Source organism: Mesoplodon densirostris, chromosome 11, assembly GCF_025265405.1.
Source record: "Mesoplodon densirostris isolate mMesDen1 chromosome 11, mMesDen1 primary haplotype, whole genome shotgun sequence".
Lineage (NCBI taxonomy): Eukaryota > Metazoa > Chordata > Mammalia > Artiodactyla > Ziphiidae > Mesoplodon > Mesoplodon densirostris.
The window spans coordinates 83,126,119-83,146,283 of NC_082671.1; the positions used below are offsets into that span (position 1 = coordinate 83,126,119).

The 20,165-nt window shown below is 41.2% G+C and overlaps 1 protein-coding gene and 1 non-coding gene across 6 annotated transcripts in view; both read right to left on the bottom strand.

Annotated features, from left to right (window-relative positions):
• The window catches only part of APAF1 (apoptotic peptidase activating factor 1), a 94,605-nt gene that overhangs the window by 71,292 nt on the left and 3,148 nt on the right, over positions 1 to 20,165 (bottom strand). For 4 of the 5 annotated variants that reach the window (XM_060113958.1, XM_060113956.1, XM_060113955.1 and 1 more), the window contains exons 2-4: positions 19,256 to 19,429; positions 18,938 to 19,124; positions 17,869 to 18,066 (exon numbers count right to left, since the gene is read on the bottom strand). In XM_060113958.1, coding sequence (XP_059969941.1) covers positions 17,869 to 18,066; positions 18,938 to 19,124; positions 19,256 to 19,393 — 523 coding nt within the window. In that variant the 5' untranslated portion in view covers positions 19,394 to 19,429. The remainder of the gene's footprint in view (positions 1 to 17,868; positions 18,067 to 18,937; positions 19,125 to 19,255; positions 19,430 to 20,165) is intronic. The other variant, XM_060113959.1, reaches the window with a different exon arrangement.
• LOC132499612 (U6 spliceosomal RNA) lies at positions 12,204 to 12,311 on the bottom strand. Its single transcript, XR_009533857.1, has one exon. It is a non-coding gene; the product is annotated as a U6 spliceosomal RNA (small nuclear RNA).

Consider the following 20,165-nt stretch of genomic DNA (forward strand, 5'->3'; position numbering starts at 1 on the left):
CCAATGCAGGGGACAGGGGTTCGAGCCCTGGTCCGGGAAGAACCCATATGCCACAGAGCAACTAAGCCCATGCACCACAACTAATGAGCCTGCACGCCACAACTACTGAAGCACGTGTGCCACAAATACTGAAGCCCACGCACCTAGAGCCCATGCTCTGCAATAAGAGAAGCCACTGCAACGAAAAGCCTGCACACCTCAATGAAGAGTAGCCCCCGCTTGCCACAACCAAAGAGCCCCCACTTGCCACAACCAAAGAGCCCGCGTGCAGCAATGAAGACCCAATGCAGCCAAAAAAATAAATGAATAAAAATTTAAAAATAAATAAATAAAATATGGGGAACAGCAGCATTAGATCAGACCAGTGGCATTAACCATAAAGATTTATATTATATGATCATAAATGTATAAGAAAAAGTAAAAAATAGATACAAAGATAAATGAGTTTTATTACACCAAAGGGCAACTTATTTACTGGCATTCACAAATAATTAAGTACAAAAAGAAATCACTATTTTAAAAATGTAATCATCTGGGCTTCCCTGGTGGCACAGTGGTGGAGAGTCCGCCTGCCAATGCAGGGGACCCGGGATCGTGCCCCGGTCCAGGAAGATCCCACATGTCACAGAGCAGCTAGGCCCGTGAGCCATGGCCGCTGGGCCTGCGCGTCCAGAGCCTGTGCTCCGCAACGGGAGAAGCCACAACAGTGAGAGGCCCGCGTACCGCAAAACGAAAAAAAAAAAGTAATCATCTAAAAGAAATATTTGTATATATGCACAAAGATCTTTTTTTTTTATTACTTTCTGCTTTATAACAAAGTGAATCAGTCATACATATACATCTGTTCCCACATCCCTTCCCTCATGCATCTCCCTCCCTCCCACCCTCCCCATCCCACCCCTCCAGGCGGTCACAAAGCACCAAGCTCATCTCCCTGTGCTCTGCGGCTGCTTCCCACTATCTATCTACCTTACGTTTGGTAGTGTATATATGTCCATGCCTCTCTTTCGCTTTGTCACAGCTTACCCTTCCCCCTCCCCATATCCTCAAGTCCATTCTCAAGTAGGTCTGTGTCTTTATTCCCGTTTTACCCCTAGGTTCTTCGTGACATTTTTTTTTTTAATTCCGTATATATGTGTTAGCATACGGTATTTGTCTTTCTCTTTCTGACTTACTTCACTCTGTATGACAGACTCTAGGTCTATCCACCTCATTACAAATAGCTCAGTTTCGTTTCTTTTTATGGCTGAGTAATATTCCATTGTATATATGTGCCACATCTTCTTTATCCATTCATCCGATAATGGACACTTAGGTTGTTTCCAGCTCCGGGGTATTGTGAATAGAGCTGCAATGAACATTTTGGTACATGTCTCTTTTTGAATTATGGTTTTCTCAGGGTATATGCCTAGTAGTGGGATTGCTGGGTCATATGGTAGTTCTATTTGTAGTTTTTTAAGGAACCTCCATACTGTTCTCCATAGTGGCTGTACGAATTCACATTCCCACCAGCAGTACAAGAGTGTTCCCTTTTCTCCACACCCTCTCCAGCATTTATTGTTTCTAGATTTCTTGATGATGGCCATTCTGGCTGGTGTGAGATGATATCTCATTGTAGTTTTGATTTGCACAAAGATCTTTTTATGACAGACATTTATTGAACACTTTCCTAAGAGTTCTACATATTAATCTACATTTAATCCTCAGAGTAGACTATCAAGCAGATACCATTATCATCCCCATTTTACAGATGAGGAAACTGAGGTACAGAAAGGTTGAATCCCAGAGCTGGGATTCAAACATCCAGTGTCAATGCTCCACTTCTAAACTATTCTGCCTCCACAGGATATTCACCACAGCACTGTCTACAACAGGAAAAAACTGGGAACAACCTGCAATGTCCATCTTAATCTCCTCTTCCACTGCAGGCGTCCAAAGCCAAAGGCAGGCCCAACTGAGGAAGAGGAGAACATTATATATAAGTGAAATTTAGCGTATTAAATAGAACTTGAGGGCCTCCCTGGTGGCGCAGTGGTTGAGAGTCCGCCTGCCGATGCAGGGGATACGGGTTCGTGCCCCGGTCTGGGAGGATCCCATATGCCGCGGAGCGGCTGGGCCCGTGAGCCATGGCCGCTGGGCCTGCGCATCTGGAGCCTGTGCTCCGCAACGGGAGAGGCCACAACAGTGAGAGGCCCACATACCGCAAAAAGAAAAAAATAAATAAATAAATAAATAAATAAATAAGTAAATAAATAAATAGAACTTGATTTTTTTTTTTTTTTTTTTTTTTTGGCCACACCACGCAGCTTGTGGTATCTTAGCTCCCTGACCAGGGATTGAATTTGGGTCCACAGCAGTGAAAGCCCAAGTCTTAACCACTGGACCCCCGGGGAATTCCCAGGACCTGACACTTTAATTAGTGAAATGACCTGGATACTCTGAACCTGTACAAGGCCAGGGAAAGAATCAGTCTCAGAGAAGAGTTTATAACAGGCAATGAGGGAAAAGAGTAAAGTTGCTTTTCTGATTACACCCTACAAACCCCAATTCAATGGTTACACATCCACTAAATGAACCTAGTAAAATTGCCAAGGTTTATGATCATGAATTTAAATTGGAATTCAGTTGGGTGATTTCTTCAGCAAGGAGAAAGGAAGTAATGTCTGGATGAAGCAATGGGGATCATGAAGCAATGGGGATCAAGAAGAATACCTATTCCATCTCCTAGCAACAGAGAAGGAATCATCTTTCACCCAAGATAAGAAGAGAACTAAAGAATGAAGAATATGTGCTGAGGAGCAATTAAATGATGGACAATAAAAATCTAGGCCCAAATCTAAGAGGGGGCTGATGGGATAAACAGTGGGGATATTAGGGAATTAAGGGATAAGCCCTGACAGGTCAGAAAACTGTAGTGAACTTGAAAAATAGAATAGATGGATGTAGGCAAAGAGTGGTATAGAATGTTTAACAGCAAGATTTCAAAACTGGTATCGTTTCTGGTAATGCCATGGGCCAGGATCCAGCCTGTGATCAGTGAATTATATGGCTGAAGGGTAGTGAAGAAAATGGTCACTGCAGGGCTTCCCTGGTGGCGCGGTGGTTGAGAGTCCGCCTGCTGATGCAGGGGACGCGGGTTCGTGCCCCGGTCCGGGAAGATCCCACATGCCGCGGAGCAGCTGGGCCCGTGAGCCATGGCCGCTGAGCCTGCGCGTCTGGAGCCTGTGCTCCGCAACGGTGGGGGGGGGGCGGCCACAGCACTGAGAGGCCCGCGTACCGCAAAAAAAAAAAGAAAGAAAGAAAATGGTCACTGCAGATAAAGAAGTCAAGAAACTGAGAGGCCAAGATTTTGGATGACACATCCACATAGATATCAAAATTACTAAGAGTGCCAACAGAAGAAGGCCTTAAATTTATAACTAACAACTCCAATCATCAATGAATGAGAGCGCAATAACATAACAGGGAAAGATTAGAAAAATGAACCTCAAAGGACAAAGAATTTAGCTGGAGAAGGAAGTATTAACGGCCTGGACGAGGCAACAGAGAGCAAGGACGGCATCCACCCATTTCCTGGTGCTGAAATATGTGGAACAGAAAGGGAAAAAAGTTGCCACACCACTGAAGGAGGCTATGGAGAAGGTGGTATCCTCAAGGAACTGCCCAGTTTCACGTAAGGCAAGGAGGCAAATATTCTAAGAAGGGCTGATGATATAGAGGAGTTTCCTGATCACAGAGGAGTCTAGAAGGTATAGCAAAGGCTTGGGAATGAGGGGAGGGGACCCAGATCAGAATTTGGCAATGAACTGAGTAGTAACTACAAGAGAATCTAAAAGATAACAAATGATCAGGGACTTCCCTGTGGTCCAGTGGGTAAGACCCCATGCTCCCAGTGCAGAGGGCCTGGGTTCGATCCCTGGTTGGGGAACTAGAGCCCGCACGCATGCCACAACTAAGAAGCCCACGTGCCACAACAAAGACCCAGCACAGCCAAAATAAATAAATAAATAATTTTAAAAAACACAAATGACCAGAAGAAACAGAACTCTGCAGTAAGTGAGGTAAGGCAAGGCTGTGAAGCATGGTTTGATTACCAGTGCCAATGTCTTAGAAGAAGGTAAACAACAAGTCCTACTCTTTATTCCTGAAAGCTTCCTGACGTTCTCTAGGCTTGCTTCAGCTTGAGTCAACAGTTATGAAACGGTAAATCCGTGAGGCTTCACTTACTTTTACAGCTATGTTCTCTGTGTGTACATGATTGTAAATGCACAGGAAAAAGTTTGGAAAAACTCACTCTAAACTATTAACCATGACTACCACTGGTGATGAATTTAGGAGAAAGAACAGAAGGGAAAATGGAAAGAACTTTACTTCTTTTTAAATGAAGATACTACAACTCTTATGTTAAAAACACAGTTTTAAACTACCTGTTGCTCCTGAAGTGGTTTTTTTTAATTTGCACTCTCTATTTAAGATTTTCTAAAATCACCCCAGGATTAAAGACAAGGCAAAGAAAGTATCCTGATACAACTAGCTAATGAATTTTTCAGATTTAAATTTAAGTATCAAGCGAGGAACCAAGATGGCGGAGTAGAAGGACGTGCTCTCACTCCCTCTTACGAGAACACCAGAATCACAACTAGCTGCTGGACAATCATCGACAGGAAGACACTGGAACTCACCAAAAAAGATACCCCACATCCAAACACAAAGGAGAAGCCACAATGAGATGGTAGGAGGGGCACAATCACAGTAAAATCAAATGCCATAACCCGTGGGTGGGTGACTCACAGACTGGAGAACACTTACACCACAGAAGTCCACCCACTAGAGTGAAGGTTCTGAGCCCCACATCAGGCTTCCCAACCTGGGGGGTCCAGCAACAGGAGGAGGAATTCCCAAAGAATCTGACTTTGAAGGCTAGTGGGATTTGATTGCAGGACTTTGACAGGACTGGGGGAAACAGAGACTCCACTCTTGGAGGGCACACACAAAGTACTGTGTGCATCAGGACCCAGGGGTAGGAGCAGTGACCCTAGGGGAGACTGAACCAGACCTACCTGCCAGTGTTGGAGGGTCTCCTGCAGAGGCGTGGGGTGGCTGTGGCTCACCATGGGGACAAGGACACTGGAAGAAGTTCTGGGAAGTACTCCTTGGCGTGAGCCCTCCCAGAGTGTCATTAGCCCCACCAAAGAGCCTAGGTAAGCTCCAGTGCTGGGTTGCCTCAGGCCAAACAATCAACAGGGAGGGAACCCAGCCCCACCGATTAGCAGTCAAGGGGATTCAAGTCTTACTGAGCTCTGCCCACCAGAGCAACAGTCAGCTCTACCCAACACCACTCCCTCCCATCAGGAAATTTACACAAGACTCTTAGATAGCCTCATCCACGACAGGGCAGACAGCAGAAGCAAGAAGAACTACAATCCTGCAGCCTGTGGAACAAAAAACACATTCACAGAAAGATAGACAAGGTGAAAAGGCAGAGGGCTATGTACCAGATGAAGGAACAAGATAAAACCCCAGAAAAACAACTAAATGAAGTGAATATAAGCAACCTTCCAGAAAAAGAATTCAGAATAATGATAGTGAAGATGATCCAGGACCTCGGAAAAAGAATGGAGGCAAAGATCGAGAAGATGCAAGAAATGTTTAACAAAGACCAAGAAGAATTAAAGAACAAACAGAGATGAACAATACAATAACTTAAATGAAAACTACACTAGAAGGAATCAATGGCAGAATAACTGAGGCAGAAGAACGGATAAGGGACCTGGAAGACAGAATGGTGGAATTCACTGCTGTGGAACAGAATAAAGAAAAAAGAATGAAAAGAAATGAAGACAGCCTAAGAGACCTCTGGGACAACATTAAACGCAACAACATTCGCATTATCGGGGTCCCAGAAGCAGAAGAGAGAGAGAAAGGACCAGAGAAAGTATCTGAAGAGATGATAGGTGAAAACTTCCCTAACATAGGAAAGGAAATAGCCACTCTAGTCCAGGAAGCGCAGAGAGTCCCATACACGATAAACCCAAGGAGAAACACGCCGAGACACACAGCAATCAAACTGGCAAAAATTAAAGACAAAGAAAAATTACTGAAAGCAGCAAGGGAAAAATGACAAATAACATACAAGGGAACTCCCATAAGGTTAACAGCTGATTTCTCAGCAGAAACTCTACAAGCCAGAAGGGAGGGGCATAATATACTTGAAGTGATGAAAGGGAAGAACCTACAACCAAGATTACTCTACCCAGCAAGGATCTCATTCAGATTCAAAGGAGAAATCAAAAGCTTTACAGACAAACAAAAGATAAGAGAATTCAGCACCACCAAACCAGCTCTACAACAAATGCTAAAGGAGCTTCTCTAAGTGGGAAACACAAAAGAAGAAAAGAACCTATAAAAACAAACTGAAAACAATTAAGAAAATGGTCATAAGAACATACATATTGATAATTACCTTAAACATGAATGGATTAAATGCTCCAACCAAAACACACAGGCTTGGTGAACGAATATAAAAACAAGAACCAGGGTTTCCCTGGTGACACAGTGGTTGAGAGTCCGCCTGCTGATGTAGGGAACACGGGTTCATGCCCTGGTCCGGGAAGATCCCACATGCCGCAGAGCGGCTGGGCCCGTGAGCCATGGCCGCTGAGCCTGCATGTCCAGAGCCTGCACTCCGCAACAGGAAAGGCCACAACAGTGAGAGGCCCGCGTACTGCGCAAAAAAAAAAAAAAAAAAAACACAAGAACCATATATATGCTGTCTACAAGAGACCCAGTTCAGAACTAGGGACACATACAAACAGAAAGTGAGGGGGTGGAAAAAGATATTCCATGCCAATGGAAATCAAAAGTAGCTGGAGTAGCAATACTCATATCAGATAAAATACACTTGAAAATAAAGAATGTTACAAGAGACAAGGAAGAACACTACATAATGATCAAGGGATCAATCCAAGAAGAAAACATAACAATTATAACTATATATGCACACAACATAGGAGCACCTCAATACATAAGGCAACTGCTAACAGCTATAAAAGAGGAAATCGACAGTAACACAGTAATAGTGGGGGACTTTAACACCTCACTTAAACGAATGGACAGATAATCCAAAATGAAAATAAATAAGGAAACAGAAGCTTTAAATGACACAACAGACCAGATAGATTTAACTGACATTTATAGGACATTGCATCCAAAAAGAGCAGATTACACTTTCTTCTCAAGTGCACACAGACCATTCTCCAGGATAAATCACATCTTGGGTCACAAATCAAGCCTCAGTAAATTTAAGAAAACTGAAATCATATCAATCATATTTTCTGACCACAACGTTATGAGATTAGAAATGAATTACAGGGAAGAAAACATAAAAAACACAAACACATGGAGGCTAAACAATGCGTTACTAAATAACCAAGAGATCACTGAAGAAATCAAAGAGGAAATCAAAAAATACCCACAGACAAATGACAATGAAAACACGATGAACCAAAACCTATTGGAAGCAGCAAAGGCAGTTCTAAGAGGGAAACTTATAGCTATACAAGCCTACTTCAAGAAACAAGAAAAATCTCAAATAAACAATCTACCCTTACACCAAAGGAACTAGAGAAAGAAGAACAAACAAAACCCAAAGTTAGCAGAAGGAAAGAAATCATAAAGATCAGAGCAGAAATAAATGAAATAGAAACAAAGAAAACTATAGCAAAGATCAATAAAATAAAAGCTGGTTCTTTGAGAAGATACACAAAATTGATAAACTATTAGCCAGACTCATCAAGAAAAACAAGGAGAGGACTCAAATCAATAAAATTAGAAATGAAAAAGGAGAACAACAGACACCGCAGAAATACAAAGCATCCTAAGAGACTACTACAAGCAACTCTATGCCAATAAAATGGACAACCTGGAAGAAATGGACAAATCCTTACAAAGGTATAACCTTCCAAGACTGAACCACAAAGAAATAGAAAATAGGAACAGACCAATCACAAGCACTGAAATTGAAACTGTGATGAAAAATCTTCCAACAAACAAAAGTCCAGGACCAGATGGCTTCACAGATAAATTCTATCAAACGTTCAGAGAAGAGCTAACACTCATCCTTCTCAAATACTTCCAAACAACTGCAGAGGAAGGAACACTCCCAAACTCATTCTATGAGGCCACCATCACCCTGATACCAAAACCAGACAAAGATACTAAAAAAAAAGAAAAACTACAGACCAATATCACTGATAAATATAGATGCAAAAATCCTCAACAAAATACTAGCAAACAGAATCCAGCAACACATTAAAAGGATCATACACCATGATCAAGTGGGATTTATCCCAGGGATGCAAGGATTCCTCAATATACGCAAATCAATGTGACACACCATATTAACAAATTGAAGAATAAAAACCATATGATCATCTCAATAGATGCAGAAAAGGCTTATGACAAAATTCAACACCCATTTATGATAAAAACTCTCCAGAAAGTGGGCACAGAAGGAACCTACCAACATAATAAAGGCCATATACGACAAGCCCACAGCAAACATCGTTCTCAATGGTGAAAAACTGAAAGCATTTCCTCTAAGATCAGGAACAAGACAAGGATGTCCACTCTCACCACTATTATTCAACATAGTTTTGGAAGTCCTAGCCATGGCAATCAGAGAAGAAAGAGAAATAAAACGAATACAAACTGGAAAAGAAGTAAAACTGTCACTGTTTGCAGATGACATAATACTATACATAGAGAATCCTAAAAATGCCACCAGAAAACTACTAGAGCTAATCAATCAATCTGGTAAAGTTGCAGAATACAAAATTAATGCACAGAAATCTCTTGCATTCCTATACACTAATGATGAAAAATCTGAAAGAGAAATTAAGGAAACCACTGCATTTACCACTGCAACAAAAAGAATAAAATACCTAGGAATAAACCTACCTAGGGAGAAAAAAGACCTGTATGCAGAAAACTAAGACACTGATGAAAGAAATTAAAGATGATACCAACAGAGAGATATACCATGTTCTTGGATTGGAAGAATCAATATTGTGAAAATGACTATACTACCCAAAGCAATCCACAGATTCAATGCAATCCCTATCAAATTACCAATGGCATTTTTTACGGAGCTAGAACAAAAAATCTTAAAATTTGTATGGAGACACAAAAGACCCCGAATAGCCAAAGCAGTCTTGAGGGAAAAAAGCAGAGCTGGAGGAATCAGACTCCCTGACTTCAGGCTATACTACAAAGCTACAGTAATCAAGAGAATATGGTACTGGCACAAAAACAGAAATATGCATCAATGGAACAGGACAGAAAGCCCAGAGATAAACCCATGCACCTATGGTCAACTAATCTATGACAAAGGAGGCAAGTATACACAATGGAGAAAAGACATTCTCTTCAATAAGTGGTGCTGGGAAAACTGGACAGATATATTTAAAAGAATGAAATTAGATCACTGCCTAACAGCATACACAAAAATAAACTTAAAATGGATTCGAGATCTAAATTTAAGACCGGACACTATAAAAAACTCTTAGAGGAAAACATAGGAAGAACACTCTTTGACATAAATCACAGCAAGATCTTTTTTGATCCACCTCCTAGAGTAATGGAAATAAAAACAAAAATAAACAAATGGGACCTAGTGAAACTTAAAAGCTTTTGCACAGCAAAGGAAACCATAAACAATACGAAAAGACGACCCTCAGAATGGGAGAAAATATTTGCAAACGAATCAATGGACAAAGGATTAATCTCCAAAATATATAAGCAGCTCACGCGGCTCAATATTAAAGAAACAAACAACCCAATCCAAAAATGGGCAGAAGACCTAAACAGACATTTCTCCAAAGAAGACATACAGATGGCCAAGAAGCACATGAAAAGCTGCTCAACATCACTAATTATTAGAGAAATGCAAATCAAAACTACAGTGAGGTAACACCTCACACCAGTTAGAAAGGGCAACGTCAGGGTTTCCCTGGTGGCACAGTGGTTGAGGGTCCACCTGCCGATGCAGGGGACACGGGTCCATGCCCCGGTCTGGGAGGATCCCACATGCGGCGGAGCAGCTGGGCCCGTGAGCCATGGCTGCTGAGCCTCTGCATCCGGAGCCTGTGCTCCGCTACGGGAGAGGCCACAGCAGTGAGAGGCCCGCGTACTGGAAAAAAAAAAAAAAAGAAAGGGTGGGCTTCACTGGTGGCGCAGTGGTTGAGAGTCCGCCTGCCGATGCAGGGGACACGGGTTCGTGGCCTGGTCTGGGAGGATCCCACATGCCGCAGAGCGGCTGGGCCCGTGAGCCACGGCCGCTGAGCCTGCGCGTCCAGAGCCTGTGCTCCGCAACAGGAGAGGCCACAACAGTGAGAGGCCCACGTACCGCAAAAAAAAAAAAAAAAAAATGAAAGGGCATCATCAGAAAATCTACAAATAACAAATGCTGGAGAGGGTGTGGAGAAAAGGGAACCCTCTTGCACTTCTGGTGGGAATGTAAATTGATACAGCCAGTATGGAGAATAGTATGGAGATTCTTTAAAAGACTAAAAACAGAATTACCATATGATCCAGCAATCACACTACTGGGCATATACCCAGAGAAAACCATATTTCAAAAAGACACATGCACCCCAATGTTCATTGCAGCACTATTTACAATAGCCAGGTCATGGAAGCAACCTAAATGCCCATCGACAGACGAATGGATAAAGAAGATGTGGTACATATATACAATGGAATATTACTCAGCCATAAAAAGGAACAAAGTTGAGTCATTTGTTGAGACGTGGATGGATCTAGAGAGTGAACTAAGTCAGAAAGAGAAAAACAAATATCATATATTAACGCATATATGTGGAACCTAGAAAAATGGTACAGATGAACCGGTTTGCAGGGCAGAAATTGAGACACAGATGTAGAGAACAAACCTATGGACACCAAGGGGGGAAAGCCATGGGGGGATGGGGACGGTGGTGTGCTGAATTGGGAGATTGGGATTGACATGTATACACTGATGTGTATAAAACTAATGACTAATAAGAACCTGCTGGGGCCTCCCTGGTGGCGCAGTGGTTAAGAGTCCGCTTGCCAATGCAGGGGATACGGGTTCGTGCCCCGGTCTGGGAGGATCCCATATGCCGCGGAGCGGCTGGGCCCGTGAGCCATGGCTGCTGGGCCTGCGCATCCGGAGCCTGTGCTCCGCAGCGGGAGAGGCCACAGCAGTGAGAGGCCCGCATACCGCAAAAAGAAAAAAAAAAACAAAAAAAAAACAAAAAAAAAACAACAAAAAAAACTAAATTAGGGCATTATTAACATACGCAAGAAAAATAAAACACTATTAGCTTTAAAAAGAAAGACAAACAGCCCAAAAGACCAACTGATCTGCCAATCTCCTACCATCACAGTAAGACAGTTAAATACAGAAGCATTAATTTCACATTTCAGAAAGAATCTAAACATCTTGACTATGGGCACAAGAGGGAGCAATTTAGCCTTGAATGAGGCTTGTACCTATAATTTCATTCAGAGAAACTTAATCAGAGGAAAATTGCCTTTATTCAGAGGAAATTAACCCCTCCTACTTTCACATGAGGTTTATGCAGGTAGCAATTAATAATCTAATAGCATCAAGGAAATCTTGGGAAAGAAGGAAGCAAACAGGTAGACAGCATCTGGAGAAAACTTTCATACTTTAAAAACTCAGCACTCGGGGCTTCCCTGGTGGCGCAGTGGTTGAGAGTCCACCTGCCAATGCAGGGGACGCGGGTTCGTGCCCCGGTCCGGGAGGATCCCACATGCTGCGGAGCGGCTGGGCCTGTGAGCCATGGCCGCTGAGCCTGCGCGTCCAGAGCCTGTGCTCCGCAACGGTAGAGGCCACAACAGTGAGAGGCCCGCGTACCGCAAAAAAAAAAAAAAAAAAAACTCAGCACTTAAATAAAATTGTGTGAATGGTTTAAAAATACGTCAACTCTTTATAATTTCCCTAAATAAATAAATAAATAAATAAAGGGTTGAACTTTCAAAAGGAAAGTGGGTTTCCTAAGAATGTATAGGCATAAGTAGTTAAGAACTTAAAAGTATTTTTTTTTTTTTTTGCTGTAGGTATGTGATTTATTTTATTCTTCAAGAATCCTTCCAAAAATGTTAATCAAAATAAGAACAAAAAGCCTTGGGCATGAAAAAAAAATATGGAACGCTTCACGAATTTGCGTGTCATTCTTGCGCAAGGATTAGGGGCCATGCTAATCTTCTCTGTATCGTTCCAATTTTAGTGCTGCCGAAGCAAGCACTTAATGGTATTCTTTAATATACACCAAACACCACTCTAAGATAACAAAACTTCTGTAGGAACACAGTTTTAATGAAGTTTGTAACCCATACAGTTACCCACACTTACAAAAGAAAAAAAAAGTTTTATACTACAATTAAACGGCAAAAGTCTAATATTCCTATATTTTAGAATGGAAATGAACTCCACAGAGATTAAAATTCATCTTTAGGGGGGACTTCCCTGGCAGTCCAGTGGTTAAGACTCCACGCTTCCACTGCAGAGGGTACGGGTTCAATCCCTGGTCAGGGAACTAAGATCCTGCATGCCACGCAGCACGGCCAAAAATAAAAAATTTTTTTTCTTTAGGAAAGTATCTACTCTTGAACTAGTGGATATACAAAAGCAGACTCCAAATAGATTAAAAAGCTAAATATGGGGCTTCCCTGGTGGCGCAGTGGTTAAGAATCTGCCTGCCAATGCAGGGGACACGGGTTTGAGCCCTGGTCCAGGAAGATCCCACATGCCGTGGAGCAACTAAGTCTGTGTGCCACAACTACTGAGTCTGCACTCTAGAGCCCGTGAGCCACAACTACTGAAGCCCACACGCCTAGAGCCCCTGCTCTGAAACAAGAGAAGCCACTGCAGTGAGAAGCCGGCGCACGGCAACCAAGAGTAGCCCCTGCTCGCCACAACTAGAGAAAGCCTGAGCACAGGAACCAAGATCCAACGCAGCCAAAAATAAAATAAATAAATTTATTTTTTAAAAAAGCTAAATATGAATGGTAAGACTATAATAGGACTACTTAAGAAAATTCAGGAAGCACAAATTAGAAGGCAAAAAAATTAATTTGACTACATCAGAATTAAAGATTTCTAGCAAGGACATCCAGGACAAAATTAATACAGATAATATAAGGAGAAAGTATTTACAAAGTCTAAAAGCAACAAGCCCTACTATCTAGAATATATAAGAAACTCCTAAAAAAGCAACAAAATGGAAAAACTGACAAATGTTATCAACAAAATTTATAAACAAGGAAACCCAAAAGCCTAAAAAGCTTATGAAGAAATGGTCCAACTCAAGTTATCAGAGAAATGCAAATTAAAAGATATCACTTTACACCTGCTGGCCTGGCAAAAATTACAAAGCTGGATGATACCTAGTGTCACTAAAGAAGTGAGGATATAGGAGCCCTCACACGCTATTGATGGGAATGCACAGATTGGAGGGCAATCAAATTTGATATTTATATATCCCGTAACTTAGTGATTCTGGTCCTAGCTACATATACTCAAGAAATTCTCATTTCTGTAAAAGTTCAACCAAGCTTTGCTGGGGCAGCAAAGAGTTGGAGACAATCTATATATCTATTAACTAGGGAATGAACAATAAAATGTACTGGAGGTACCCCATGGAGGGTAGCAATCAGGTGTAACAAATAATATGTACATACAACAAGGATAAATCTTAAAAACATAGTATCAAGTGAGATAAGAAACAGAAGAAAATAATTAACACTTTAACATTTATGCAAATTTAAAATATTTACATATAAACAAACATTTTACAAGAAAACATACATTACACATACATTTACAAAGAATATACAATAAATACATTAGAAAGATCGCCTATGGGGAGGTGTGATTCTGTGATTAAACATATATTTGGTTTTCATCACTCTTCCTGGCACACAGCTCTAATATCCTTGTAATTTCCCATATAAGAAGAGCCTTAGGGGCATCTTTTGTTATACTATTTAGTTTTGTTCCTGGTTCCTGAAATAGCTCCAGGGTATAAAAGTGAAATGGTGTCTTACATTATTCATATAACAAGCCCCTTTTAACCACACCTGAGTTTCTGTTAATAAAGTGATTTCTGAAAAGCCCCTAGATAACCTAAGGATAGGGGCTGGTTACCAGAGGAACCAACCCCTTGATTAGAGTTGGAACTTTCAGCCCCACCCTCCAGACCTCCAGAGGACAGGGAAGTGAGTGGCTGGAGATTGAGTTCAATCACAAACGGCCAATGATTTAATCAATCATACCTACATAATGAATGAAGACTCCATAAAAAAACCAAAAGGGCGAGATTCACAGAGCATCTGGGTTGCTGAACACAAGATGTAGGAAGAGTGATACACCCAAATTGAGCACGGAAGCTCTACACCCCTTCCCACATACCGTGCCCCATGCATCTCTTCCATGTGGCTGTTCCAGAGTTTTATCCTTGTATAATAAACCAGTAATCTAATAAGTATAGTTGTCAGAAGCACAGGTAACAAACAACCTGGACTGGCAATTGGCATATGAAGGGGTTAGGGGGCAGTCTTGTAGGACTGAACCCTTAACCTATGGGATCTGATGTTATCTCCAGGTAGATAGTTTCAGAAGTGAGTTAAATCACAGGACACCCAGTTCGTGTTGAAGAATTGCTGGATGTGTGGAAAACTCACACATCTGGTGTCAGAAATGAAGTACTGTTGTAGTTGCGTAAAGGAAACACATAGGAGGAGTGTGTTTTCCTTTAGAGGAGGGAAATGAGAATGGGAAATTTTTAAAAGGAAATAAACACAGCAAGAAGCTAAGTCTTAGATAGACCTAATAGGATAATGGGTTATAAACTAATATGATTTACTCAATCTTCTGTACTTGAGATCTCACAAAAGCTTATAAGGGATATGAATTAAGCTCATTATGCACTGGACAATTGCTAGTATCTCTGGCATTTTCTCAAAACAAAGTGGTGAAAATCTATTCCGAGACCACATTTATACAATATGATTCCTGGCTAATTAATTCCATAAGTTGTTGGTCAATTTTAACCCCTAAAATTGAAAATTCACCTCAATAATATAGAGCGGTTTAAACTGATTTAAAGAGCACATTTTAGGGTTTCCCTGGTGGTGCAGTGGTTGAGAGTCCACCTGCCGATGCAGGGGACACGGGTTCGTGCCCCGGTCTGGGAAGATCCCACATGCCACAGAGTGGCTGGGCCCGTGAGCCATGGCCGCTGAGCCTACGCATCCGGAGCCTGTGCTCCGCAACGGGAGAGGCCACAACAGTGAGAGGCCCGCACACCACAAAAAAAAAAGAAAAAGAAAAAAGCACATTTTAACCCTATAAATTGGTATATTATAAATACATAGTTTAAAGGAAATTCATCACTATATTGAAAGGAAGACCATTTCTTCACACTAAAGAAATTTAAACCAATTTTATCCTGAAATATCCTTGGTGATCAACTTTGCAGGAGAGGGGAAAAAAAAAAAGTGAATAAATAAATAAATCCTTAGCCCTGAAATGTGCATGGCTCTGAGTCTGATGAAACTTCTCTACAATGAGGAAGGAGAAAAACCAGGGCTTAGGAATTAGGCCTACTTCTCACAAGAGTATGATGAATACTGTTAACAAGGGCTGTGAAGTATTAACTAAAACCAGGTGTGTACAATAGATGTGCCCTAGCCTCCAACTTTCTAAATCTCTCAGGTGCTTACTGTTTATTCTATTTATTTTGTCATCTTGTCATAAACTATCCTTTTTTTTTTTTTTTTTTTTTTTTTTTTTGCGGTACACGGGCCTCTCACTGTTGTGGCCTCTCCGTTGCGGAGCACAGGCTCCGGATGCACAGGCTCAGGCGCCATGGCTCACGGGCCCAGCCACTCCGCGGCATGTGGGATCTTCCCGGACCAGGGCATGAACCCATGTCCCCTGCATCGGCACGCGGACTCTCAACCACTGCGCCACCAGGGAAGCCTGTCATAAACTATCTTAATTGGTGATTATATATTGTAAACAAAAAAAAAGTTATTAAGCACTAGAAGTCAGGAACTATCCTTTTAAGTTCCCCAGAAAATGGATGGAGGCAACCAAAGACTGAGGAAGCTGTATAATAGTCCTGATAGGGAATACCCTGAGAACCTACCAGACTCATTAGGGTCAACAGTACACCTGCCAAATGTCCTAAACCCTCTTCTGCACCGTATGTCCTTCCCCACTCCAGTAACTACCCAATACCCTTCCCACCTTCTCTACTCTCCCACCCTTGCCTAGTCAGTCTTGTAAACTTCTTTCTATTCTTCCTTCAAACTCCAGCTAAAATGTCATTTCAGGAAGCCTGTCTTGTTCATTTTCTTCCCCCAGACAGAAAGCTTCCTTCCTTTGTTCTAACTTTGTACCTTATACTTGTTTCTACTGTTCAATTTATCACACATGATGTAATTTGTTTGTATATCTGCCTCCCCTACCAGACCGTAAGTCCTAAATTCCTTAGATGCACAGGCTTTTTGAATTAATTCCTAAATTCCTCCCCTAAATTCCTTAGATGCACAGGCTTTTTGAATTAATTCCTAAATTCCTCCCCTAAATTCCTTAGATGCACAGGCTTTTTGAATCCCTTTTGCCCCAAAACAGTGCCAAGATCCATTATAGGTTCTCAAGGATTTACTGAATACATGAATATCTGAAGCAAGGAAAATCAGTTGCCAGATGTCAAATGAATCTATAAAGCCTGCCTGCAAAAACCCATTGGTTGTTACAGTCAACTCCCAATTTTTCTTTTTCTTGAGATTACACATAAGATAAACAAGTTACTAAAGATTTTTATTTTTAAAGATAAGTAACTGATAGAATTAATTGCAGAAATGGAATTAATAGTTTATTTAATACAGATCCCAAATACATGGGAGAATCTCCCACTGGGATGATTCTTATTGGAACCGACTTTCCACAATCTCCTTCCCTACAGCACTATGTGCAAAAACAGACACTCAACTGACAGAAAGCTGTAAGTCTAGTAGTGTTGAAAGTCAGGGATACAAGCTGGACAACCTTTCAAGATATTTTGTCAACCCTACAATTCCCCCAATTATTAAGATACAAGGCAACTAGCTTCATTCCATTGATAATAAGTGCCATCTGATAACACATGAATTTATTGGCCTGGCTAGTTAAGCCTGATTGTGACAGGCAGGGTAGAAAACAAAATTCAAATTCAATCACCTGTGGTAGGCAGGAAAATGCGCCCCCCACACCAGCCAATGATCTCCACAACCTAGTCCACAGAACTTGTAAATATGTCACCTTACACAGTAAAAGGGACTCTGTAAATGCGATTAATTTAAGGATTTTGAGATGAGATTATCCTGTATTATCCAGTGGGCCCCATGTAATCACAAGGGCCCCTGTAAGAGGGAGGCAAGAAAGTCAGGGGAGGAGATGTGATGACAGAAGCAAAGACCAGAGAAGAGAGAAGGATTTGAAGATGCTATGCACTGCCAGCTTTGAAAATGGGGGAAAGGACCATGAATCAAGGGATGCAGGCCTCCTCTAGAAGCTGGGAAATGCAAGGAAAAGGATTCTCCCTAGAGCCTCCAAAAGGAACTAAGCACTGCTGACACTTTGATTTTAGCCCAGTAAGAGCTATTTTTTGTCTTCTGACCTCCAGAACTTCAAGATAATAAATTTGTGTTGTTTTAAGCCCCCAAAAGTTTTGGTAATTTATTACAGCAGCAACAGGAAACTAATGCAATGCCTAAACAATATCTTCTTAGTCAGCAATGGTAATCAAAACTTACCTTCTAAGACAGAATGATCTCGAACAGCTTCTGCAGCTAATACAGACTTCCCACAACCTGCCATTCCATATATGGTGACCCATCCTGGTTCACCACTCAGTTTGAAGAGCTTCTGCTGAATTGCATTCACTAGCTTCCTCCTAGTAACAAAAACAACGGGCCTCTGTGGTACTCCACCTTCACACAGGACTGTCCTTACTGAAATCCAAAACAAAACAAGCATGAATGAAGAGAACTCTGAAATGGTTACTCAAGTAATACCATAAAAACCAAAGAGAGCAAGGCTGAGGTCTCAGCCTCAGAATTTCCAAGAGAAGAAAGAAAATGTGGCTAGCATATTAACTTCAACTTTGATCTCTCAGAACACCCAGAACGAAAGCAAGCATATACCTCTCAAGATGACTAAAGACAATGAAAATCTCCATCTGTATCTGCCCTTACTCACCCTATTCCTCCCTGACTCTCCAATCTTTTTCTCATACTAAAGACTGAGAAGAGAGTGTAAAGGAAAGAATATGGAATTGCTTTCAAGAACACAGATTTCTAAAGATTCTTATTCTTTCCTATGCTTGAACTTGATAAACACAAAACTGAAGAACTTAAAGGACTATAAATTGCCCTATTATCTCTAAAAATTATGGTATGTATATTATTACCTCAGCAGTAGATAGTTCACTGGGCAAGGAAATGAGAGAGGTAACACAGATGCAAATAAAAATATTTGAATTGGGGCTTCCCTGGTGGCGTAGTGGTTGCGAGTCTGCCTGCCGATGCAGGGGACACGGGTTCGTGCCCCAGTCCGGGAAGATCCCACATGCCGCGGAGCGGCTGGGCCCGTGAGCCATGGCCGCTGAGCCTGCGCGTCCGGAGCCTGTGCTCCGCAACGGGAGAGGCCACAGCAGTGAGAGGCCCGCGTACCGAAAAAAAAAAAAAATTTGAATTGGAAAATGATAATTTTTTCACATACATGATTCAGTGAACTGATCAGTTTCTCTAGCAGACTTCATCTACAATAAGACAAAACTGCAGCAACGGAACCTTTATGATAGAAAGTATCATGGATACAAACCATATGAAGTTATTCCAACTGAATCTTTGCCATTGGAAGAAGAGATGACAGGAATGCCACCATGGAGAAGGCTGGCAAGATCTTTATACCCTTCATGTAGCAAAGCATTGTAGAATGATATATAGGAATAATTATCTTTTTCAAGTATCGTTTTAATTAGCATAGCTGCTCGTTGCCGTTGGGTGGGCTAAAAAAAAAAAATAGTTTAGTATACTACAAAGAATATATTTGCAACATAAATTAGTGGAGACCAGTACAAGTTTTGAAATAAATTCTAAAAATTTTTAAGAAAGCATAGACTGCCTCAAAGGGCTTTACCTCATTTTTTACTTTTTCCTCCTCCGACACTGTTAAAACTCCATTACTAATCATGTGATCCATGATGTAGGATGTTTTGATGTCCCTTTCCAGGGCTTCTCTATGTTGAAGCAAACAATTTCGAGCTTTTGCATCCATCCTCCCTCAAATTCTTCCTTCTCTGTCAACCATGAGCTACAGGCAAACATCAAAATATTTGTCAAGCCAATAAAGACATGAAAATATATATAACCTCACTGGTAATGAAAAAATGTAAAGAAAATAAGACTTCTTTTGTAAAGATTTTTTTTCCTATTTATTTTAACAGAGTTTATTTAAACTCTCCTACGTGTCCGCCCACAGAAAGGAGAACGGAAGGGGGACGCCGAAAAGAAAACGAGCAGGCTGTCTGCACCGGTCACTCTGTCCTCCCCTGGGCTTCATCTATGTCCTGGTTTTCCCCACTGGACTTTCATCAGCCAGACATGCAAAGACTTCTTTTAAATAAACAAAATCTAATGCTTTCAAAGGTGTGAGGTAATGGGTATTCTTTTAAGATACCTGAGGAGAGTACAAAGTGTATGCAACTTTTCTGGAAGGCTATATAAGGTAAGATGTGTTTAAAGTAAGCATTCTCTTTAACCCAGAAATTCCGCTTCTAGGAATTTACCTCAGAGAGATATTCATATATGTATGCAAAAATATCCACAAAAAGGGTTAATAGAGAGTGTTTAGGTAAGATAAAAATATTAAAACAACCTAAATGCCCATCATTCGGAGTATGGATTAAAAAATTAGAGGATGTACATAAGATGGAATATTATATAGCCATTTAAAATAAGACATCTCCATGTACTGACATGGAAAGGTGCTCATGACACATCACTGATTGAAAAAAATTTAAATGATACCATGTAGAGTACAAAATATG